The sequence below is a fragment of the Pundamilia nyererei genome, unplaced genomic scaffold (genome assembly GCF_000239375.1).
Source record: "Pundamilia nyererei isolate P.nyererei 1_Seehausen unplaced genomic scaffold, PunNye1.0 scaffold00044, whole genome shotgun sequence".
NCBI lineage: Eukaryota > Metazoa > Chordata > Actinopteri > Cichliformes > Cichlidae > Pundamilia > Pundamilia nyererei.
The window spans coordinates 3,911,751-3,921,156 of NW_005187445.1; the positions used below are offsets into that span (position 1 = coordinate 3,911,751).

Here is a 9,406-nt window from a genome sequence, read left to right on the forward strand (position 1 = left end):
CACACACTCACACATTGATAGATATAAATCCTCAAGTAGACAGCCAAAATATTAAAGGACAAACTTAGTGATTATTCATAGTGTAGGTTGCTATTTCTTTGATATTCCCTGGTCAAAAGCTGCATTTTATAGGTTGGTTTATACATTTCGCTAAACACCAACATGTCACTGTATTGATAATAAGTGCCAGACATGCACTGTCTTTTCTTTGAGTTTATAACAATGTTGTGGTTTTGTGTAGGAGTTACTGAAGGTCTTGGTGGAGTATCCGTTCTTTGTGCAAGACAGAGGCTGGTCTTCTTGCTGTCCCCAGAGAACCACACAGCTGTACAGCCTGCCCTGCCGCCAGCTCACAGAGGGTGATGTCTGCTTGGCCCTCACCCCCACCCCGACCCATCGGACACACACTCGTACCAGCTCCAGGACCCATCGCACGCAACTACCCTCGAGGGCTGCAGCAGAATCCAGCAGTTCGCACAGGGAGGAGATGCCACCACCACCTCCTCCTCCCCCTCTGCCTCAACACCCACACCCAACCGTGCCGGCCCCTCCAAGCGCTCTGGCCCGAGAGCCCTTGGCTAAGGACCAGCAGCGCCCACGCAAACGGCGCTGGTCTGCCCCAGACACCCTTCCCTCAACCAGAACTGATGAAAGCCTCCTGGATTTACCTCATGGCTCCAAGCTAATGAAGTGGCAGTAGAACTCTGCACATGCATACTTACACATACACAGGCGCACATACACACCCTCCTTGTCTCTGTTGCACCAACCAAGACAAACAATGGAGAGACCTCAAGGCAGGGTTGCAGGGAAGGAAATTTAAAAAATACACACATATATATATAAACAACAGAAAACACAGTTTGCAGGTGTCCATACTGCTGCCCAAATGATAGTCAACTCTATTAAGGCCCCTTCCTCCACCATTCTTTCCTTTCATTACCCTTTTTCCTTTCCTTTCCTTTCCTTTCACCTTTTTCCCTTTCCTTTCCTTTCCTTTCCTTTCCTTTCCTTTCCTTTCCTTTCCATCCCTCATATTTAACTTAGCACAGCCCTGAAAGGAGCAGCAGCTGAAGATTCTCTGGATGGCTGCTTACAAACACTGATGACATTTAGTGAGACAATCAAGCACTTGTGTGTTCACTCTGTTTTTGTAATGGTTGTTGTCCCCCACACCTACTTACCGAAAGTGTTTGCTGCAGGGTATTTTCAATCAGTGTTATGAAAGTTAATGCTACTGAAGAATTGCAGATATACATGAACAAAAATTGACTATATATATATTGCATTACAGGTGTTATATACAGTAAATATGCTAAACAGATTTAATGCAATCTCTCCGTCAATTTTGCAATGCATTTTTCTTTTCTTTTTCTTCTTCTTTTCTTGCTTCTGAGCCGATGCCTACGGGTCGGCCTGGGCAGGCAAGGTGAATGTACGAGCAACTCTTAGCCTTTTTTTATTCTCATCACTGGGAGTCATTTCAAACGGTTGTTCGTCAAGGCATTACTCTCCAATATGTTCTTAACATTATCTCTGAGAAAGGGAGAACACTAATGAAAACTGCGTAACAGACAATCCCACCCACACAGACAGGTCTGTGCCACATCGCCTCGACACTCATGGTGTTTTTCCATTAAAAACTGAATGATGGAAAGAGTAAAAAAGTGCAGTATGGCTGAAGAGTAATGGTGCTAATAACACGTTGGAACATGATGCTTTGTGAATACTCTTGACCCCTGTGTACTGTACGCTTTTGTTCCCATCTCATTTTTTATGTACTGTATATGTTTGAAGGCAGGGAAAATGATGAAAGTATTTTAAACTCAGATACGGGTATTCTCTGATTCAGCACACTCTCTCACTTTAGTTTGTGGTTTTTTTTTTATTTTCAAAAATTTGATTTTTCTTTTTAAATGTTATAGCTACAAAAAATGTATATTTTTAAAAATTGTGAATGTTATATGATGTTGGCTAGAAATAAAGGGAAAAAAAGCTTTATAGATTTATTTACAAGTGTCACTTTATTCATGCCATTTGTTGTAAAGCATTATGAATTTAAATTACTTAGCAGTACTACTCTAAATATATGAGATCAATATTGGATACATGATAAAGATTTAATGTTACAGTATTTTGGAAGCACATTTTATTGGGTTAAACAATATGTTTGCAGAGCACTTGGTAACACTTTACAGTCAACAAAAGGTAGAAATAAAAAGCAAATTACTTTGATGCATTACAAACAGGTCAGTGTTGCAATGATATGTTTCTTAAACACATCTCCATCTCTGCTGACGACACTGTAATGCTCTGCGGGTGTCTTTACAGGGAAGAAACACACCTTCAGTAATCCACTTGTACACTGTCCAAGCCTACCCTGAAGCACGTAGCTTTCCTCATCCTCCTACATCTTCTCTCCCGCTGTGTTGGAGGTGATGGTCAGAGGCTTCTCTTCAGTTTCTGCCAAATTGAACCTCTGCAATAGCTCCACTGCAAACAAGGGAACCACCTGACCAACAGGACATTGTGATACACAATTAATATGCTTATGGGGACCTCTGCTGGTTGACATTACTATTGCTGCACGGCGGGCTTTCATGTTCCAAAGTCCTGATTTGACTTTGGAAGGGAAAAGACTTTTCAGCTTGACATAAAATTTAGTTAATATTTACCAGGTGGGGTATTTTAAAAACATACAAGGTGATGACAGCCAATCAGATGCACTGTCACATATCACTGAACTGTAAAAGGAACATAGATTGGATTGGACTGGTATTTATATAGAGTAGCACTTTTTCACTATGAGTCTCATTCATCCAGCGCTTTTATCTAACATTTATGCTCTGATGGATGCACTGGGGGTAACTTGGTGTTTGATACCTTGACCAAGGATGATTCAACACATGGACAGGAGGAGCCATTTGACCACCATTTTAACTCATAGCGCAGAAGATTTATAGAATATGAATCTTAATTTGAAACTGAAAACCGTTTTTTAATTAAATCCCCTGTTTTTATGAGCAAATCAAATAAAAATTAAAAAAAGGATATTTGATATTTTATTTACAACCAGATGCTAAACAGTGACAATGTGTAAGTAAATCTGTAAAGTTTTTCCACCCACCTGAGCCATGATCAGCTTCTTGGTTTTAGGTACATTGGGGTCTGGATATTCCTCTCCAAAGCAGAGCTCAATCTCATAAGAGGGTGTAGGCCCCCTCCCCTGTAGACAGTTCTGGAGACCTGCGCAGATGATAATTGGTATATTCAGATCGATGATAAAAACACAACAACTGTTTGCATGGAGGAAAGATTTGTGATGTATGCATGAGCTGCCTTACCATTGAGAAATGTGGGTATATCAAGCAGTTTGAAGGTTTTTTCTCGCTCCAGTTTGTTGGGTTTGTCGGTGTGTTGGGCCATGGGGCCGTTCCAGTACACTCTGCCCTGGCAGAATCTCTTGATAAACACTCCATCTGGGGCCACCCATAATAGAACACCTCTTTCCAGGTGACAAAGAAGGCGATTCATTGCTTCAGCCATAGTGGGTGGCTGGCATACAGAGCCCGGGGAAGGGAAAGAAAGCTGTTGGGCAGTGCAGGGTCCGTAAATCTTCTCATTTCCCAAAGGAACATGTCCCTGCAGGATAAAACACCCATCTGGACTCCTGGTGGTCACTTTCGTCACTATCTGGCCCTGATACACCAACATCACCTGCATACGGAAGTCTTTAAGATAAGAATAAGAATCAGAATACTTTATTAATCCCAGAGGAAATTCTGTGGTCACAGTTGCTCCAAGAAAGCCAGAACAATAACTAGAGTAAACTAAATAATACAACAAATTACAGAGTTACAAAATATAACAAAATAGTTCTATTTTAAAAAATACACACAAAAGATAGTATGTGTTCCAGACCATATGCTGAAAAAGCCAACAACACGTTCACCTGTCTGTGCATAATCCTAAAAATGCTCTTACCTGATATAGCAAGTGTAGGAAAGAAGGCTATAGGTGCAGGGGCCGGGTTTTGATGTTTTTCCACTAACTCACAGTACATGTGCTCCCTCATCAGGTTTTCTAAAGCAGAAAAAACACACATAAAACGACGTTGCTGCTTTTATTTTTAAGATGAGTAAAATTCTGAGAAGTAAGGGTTGGCATATCAAACCATCTAATTGCAACAGACAGTTTTCCCATGTCAACAAACAGTTTGACATAAGAGTGACTATCTTACCAATCCAGTTTGACCAAAAATAAAGAAAAAACAATTTGACAGCAATCTAACTAACAGTTGTTGATCAACTTCACTGACAAAAAGAAATATGAGACTCCTTCTGGCACTACAAAAAAAAAACTGTTCAAAATGGAATTTAATTCTGTCTAAAGAAGTTTAGAGAATGACTGATTTATGGAGCTTCGTCTTTTTTTTGCAGCCAGCAGGAACCCCTTCAGCAAAAATATAACTGTGTTAACAGCATCAGTATCCCAATGTAAGCCAGCTTCTCACCCAAATCATATGTTTACCCAATCGGCATCTCACAAACCATTTGGGAACACAGAAAAGGGCCAATATGGGGCCATGGACAACGTATCACTGCAGTCAACTCATATATAGGAAAATGAACAAGCACTCAAATAGCTCAAAGGTGACCAAATGCCATAACAATCTCATGCCCACGTGTGAAACCAGCAAGGATAAATGCACACTTTTACAAAAAACGTTTGATCTTTGTGGTCATGATTATCCTTAATGGTTCTAGTGATGTACCAGTTTGTGTATGTAAGTCTTACCTGATAATATTTTTTCTTCTTTGTCTCCTTGAAAGGATTCTTCTTTATTTGGGGGCTACAAAAAAAGAAACCGAGGTTAGATAAACATTGCATGAGGCTTATAAGTACCATTTTTAACATAACAGCAAAAGCTTCTTATTGGAGGTGCACACTGTTGTGTACAGTGGTGAACACATACACATTTAAAGGGGACTTTTTTTTTACATTTTTATCTATTTATATTCATGGATGTTTCTTATATTAAGTTGACCAGCATATGCAGTAGTCATCAGGTTTCAGATTGCTCTAAATTCTTGGTTTCAGACAGTTTGACTGCTCTGTATTATGTCAGTGAAAGCAGATATTTCACTGACTTATCTCAAGCACACAGTTCTGGCTTTGAGCAAAGAACACCTACATGTGTTCTTCACACCTTCTGTTTATGAGGGACAACCAATCAGAAGAAAGTTCACATACAAGGAGATAAGATAAAACAGCTTGCAGAGATAAATTGAGTACCTGTACCAACACCCCGGATTAATTAAATGAGGATTATTTTTTAACTCGTAATCATGCAAAGAATATAAATGGAAAGATCCAAAATAGTATAATCGATGACTCTTTAAACTCCGTTCAAAACTCGATTGCAATGAAGTGCCAACAAGAAATAATAGAAGTAATATTCCCATTTAAAAGCAAAGTGATTTTTTCTTCATTTCTTTAGGATTATTACAGTGTGTCCACTGCATAATCCACTATCAGATATTTTGCTAATCCAGGGATTATTGGCTGTATGGGTTAGTTTACCAATTTGTCCAGATAAGCGGGGGTCCTTGGAGACCTCTTGGCATGGTGCATCACTTGATCCTTTATTTGAATAGACTCTGAGAAGAGCAATAAGTAGATAAAGTTAGCACAAATAAAATACTCACATATACTGTACTATATAGTTAAAGCAATACCCTGTAAAGTAAAGATAATTTTTATTTTTAAAAAAAGCTCAAAAACTGTAGAGAGATCAAAGATATATATAAGAAACTCTTACACTCGGTTTTTACCTGCTGGCCTGGATTGGCTGTTATCATGTTGGATGCGATAGACCTTGTATGGCTCCGTGATATCTAGCTGGTTGCGTTCAGGGACTTCCTGGAAGTCTGTGCTTTTGTTAAGTGCACAGCGTAGACGAGTCTTCCACATGGTGGGATCAGCTCTGTCCCTGCCCTCCCTATATTTGCCCTTGTACACAGCCCAAGCCTGAATACAAAGATTAAAATATGAGACAATCTATGTTTAGAAGTGGTCGCATGAAAGAAAACTGAATGTAACTCTAAACTTCAACATATTTAAAGCATGTTTTGATGCACTTCATCATCTGCAAGTGTCTGATTAATCTTCTTTTCTATCATTAAATTATTAAAAGTGTGAATTCATCAAACCATCATTGAGGAAAAATTGAAATGAATTGCTTTAAAAACAAGTAGGGATATTTTCAAATAGCAGTTTTAGACTTTTGGGTTTATTATTTCATAAATATGCTTAAAATACTTAAAACCTTCCTTTTTGACAAAGAATATAGTTAGGACTGGATCAGGGGACTCTGAATCCCCCCTTAGTTGCATTGCAATAAGTCTAGGCTACTGGGAGCTTCCCATGATGCACAATTTTTCTTTTTCACTCACCTTTTTTACTCTCTATGTGTTAATACACCACTCTGCAATTAATCATGAGTTATTATTAACCTCTGGCATTCTTCCACAGCGTGTCTTTCCGATCTTCTTCCCCTGATCCCCAACCCATCGCAGCAGATGGCCATCCCTCCCTTAACCGGGGTAAGCTGGAGGTTTCTTCCTGTTGAAAGGAAGTTTTTCCTTTCCACTGTTGCCAGAGCTCTTGCTCATAGGAGGGCTTGGATTGTTGCAATTTTCTCTCTCTCTCTAACTTACAATATAAAGCACCTTGAGGCAACTGCTGTTGTGATTTGGTGCTATATAAATAAATTTGAGTTGACTTGCATTAATAAAGTGATAAACCAAACATCTATTGAAACAGATATAAAATAATTATTTATGTGCTATGAATACGTAAATAAAAATATATTGTTTACCACATACTTTCAGATGAATAAATCCAGTGAAGTCATCGTTATCTTATATAGTCTAGTTATTATAGCTTTGTATTAATATCATTTTTTCTTTTTCATTATGTTTTCAGCTTTTGCTTTTAAATCTGTTCAGTTTCATTTTGCTTCCAAAGCTGAGTTTCAGTTTTTAATTTTTGAAAATTGTGAGTTTTTGTTTACTTTGTGTTACAAACACTGTTAGTTTATTGAGATTTTAACATGGATATTTTGTATTACAAAATGGTTCAACACAAACTTTTACTGAATATTTGTATTTTAGTGAGAAACTAGGTTTCGTTTCTTGGTTTTTTCTCTTTCTTGAAAATGATGTTTTAATTTTATTCAGTGATTGTTTTTATTGTTATTTCCAGTTATTTATTTTATACCTAGTTCTGGTTTATATAACCTTAGTCCATATCGCCTCTGTTCAGTCAAACTTGGCTGCCTCCTAGTGACCATTAAAAAGCACTTTGCTGTGTTGGCCAGGCCTAATAGTGGCCTGGCCAACACAGCAAAGTAACGGATTTTATCAGTAGACTAATTTTTTTCTCTCACATAGTTAAAGTTAAATAAATAAAAAAAAATATATAAAAAAAAACACTTCCTAACAAAGACTTGCAGTTCATTAATGCGACCATCTGCAACCGTCCAACAATCTGGCGAAAATAAACACCCTCCACTTCTAATGTTCAGTGAAATGAATCTTTTCTCATTTCCTTTGCATTTGCTATGGTTTAAGTTCTTATGACAATAAACCAGTGCAGGAAATAAGGGTATCGTCCAAATTACTTCAACGCAATGGCAAATTGGGATCCGATTATTTATGCAGTTTAAAACACCCCCAAACAGTATTTTCGGCAAATTTTACGTTTACATTTTTGGAAAATAAAAGTTTAGAAAATGTTGACCTTGAACAACGCCGCATCTTCCGTCTGTTTGTAGTCCTTCTTGGCTGCGTGCTTCCACGGTATCCTGAACATAGTTTTGTTCTCATCCTCCCAGCAAAGTCCTTCATATTCCCCACTCTCTATCTGGACTATGAGCCACTCTTTCAGGTGCAACTTAGCCCCGTCATCCATCTTCAGAACATACTGTGTCTTAGAAGAACAAAATTCCACTTTCAAATGTCAGAGACATGTGCACAGTTGACCCAGCACAGTTTAATCACGTTCCCACCTTGCAAACTGGAAAAATACCAGTATTTTTTTATCTCGCTGCCGTCCGAGCTTCTTATGTGATGTTAAGTACGGCACAATAGACCAAAAACAGACTAAAAGTTTATCAATTTAACACAAACGGATCTCACCGCAAGCTTAAATGAAGAAGTCGCAACTAAAATTAAGTGGGCTCTTGGAAGCGAAAGCGAAAGCTTTAACTCATTTGATACTTTCGGTTTCCCCCCTCGCTTGCAGAGCTGCCACGAAGGTAGATTCGTTTCAAAGGAAGGTGAATGAAAGAGAGTGAATTCACTGTGCCACGCGGACGGCATTCAGGAAAAGACTTAAATGTAAAACTGTAAAAATTTAAAACCGCTTTTTGAAGTCAATATGTAGTCACCGTTTAAAGTAAACTATTTAAATATGCATTTGATCACAAAACTCCAACCAAGGACACATTATTGTGTAAAAACAGCTAACTAGAACCAGAAAACTACTAAAAAAAGTTACAGGTGTTCATTAACTAGCTGGGAGAATCTGAATGAGCACTTGTGTAGAACCGAGTCTAAATGGGTAATGAACACAGACACAGCTGTGTCTTTCATGGTTTTAAAACACATTACATTGGAAATACACTCCAACCTTACTCATAACCGCCCATGAAGCCCAGTCGGACCTCTAAGCCTTCCTTTTATCCCTATAAAAAGTCCCCACAATGTGACTGTATAAACGGATTTAGGTCCTCACAACATGAGTAATAACCACACACACACACACACACACACACACACACACAGAGAGAGAGAGAGAGAGAGAGATACTAACAAACACTTGTACCCGTCATACCGAAACGTTCTTGTGAAAATGAAAGCATGTGGGCGTAAGGATTTTTTTTCTTTTCACCAGAAGCTCCTCCTCTATTATGTGGGGTTTAATGCTCCTTACTTAAGACCGATATTATTTCACATCGGGTAACGACACTGAGTGGGCGGAGACTAAAAATTCAAAGTTCACTTGGATGAAAGGTGAGGTGCGTAGGTGTTTTAAAGAAGACTTTTGGCACCGTTTTGCAAACGCACTGTTTAGTTTGCCCAGCAGGGGGCACTGTAAACCTTGGTTAATGCCTGTTCCGACAACGTGAACTTCGAGTGAACCTGATCAACCAAACGATTGTGCCATAGTAAATTAATATGACTATGGTCTATAAAGATGGGTATATGAAAAGCAGTTATAATGCCTAGAGCTAAGACACTAAAGTTCTATCAGTAAGAGGATCTAATCTGTTGTGGATCATTTGTGGACTTATGATCTTGGTGAGATTTAATTCACAAGAATTTGTTCATATGGGAGCGAA

At 38.6% G+C, this 9,406-nt stretch overlaps 2 protein-coding genes across 4 annotated transcripts in view; one reads left to right on the forward strand and one right to left on the reverse strand.

Moving 5' to 3' along the window:
- Nucleotides 1-965, forward strand: part of LOC102194736 (ataxin-1-like) — a 16,229-nt gene extending 15,264 nt beyond the window's left edge. For all 3 annotated transcript variants that reach the window (XM_005731802.2, XM_005731803.2, XM_005731804.2), the window contains exon 3: nt 242-965. In XM_005731802.2, the coding sequence (XP_005731859.1) occupies nt 242-700 (459 nt within the window). In that variant the 3' untranslated portion in view covers nt 701-965. The remainder of the gene's footprint in view (nt 1-241) is intronic.
- Nucleotides 966-2,005: 1,040 nt separating this feature from the next.
- irf10 (interferon regulatory factor 10) lies at nt 2,006-8,902 on the reverse strand. Its single transcript, XM_005731805.1, has 9 exons — nt 8,878-8,902; nt 7,804-7,992; nt 5,835-6,030; nt 5,584-5,660; nt 4,798-4,852; nt 3,985-4,083; nt 3,345-3,731; nt 3,128-3,246; nt 2,006-2,512 (listed from the first exon to the last, which is right to left on the reverse strand). The coding sequence occupies exons 2-9, from the start codon at nt 7,972-7,974 to the stop codon at nt 2,408-2,410; spliced, it is 1,209 nt and encodes a 402-aa protein (XP_005731862.1). The 5' UTR covers nt 7,975-7,992; nt 8,878-8,902; the 3' UTR covers nt 2,006-2,407.
- Nucleotides 8,903-9,406: the final 504 nt, after the last annotated feature.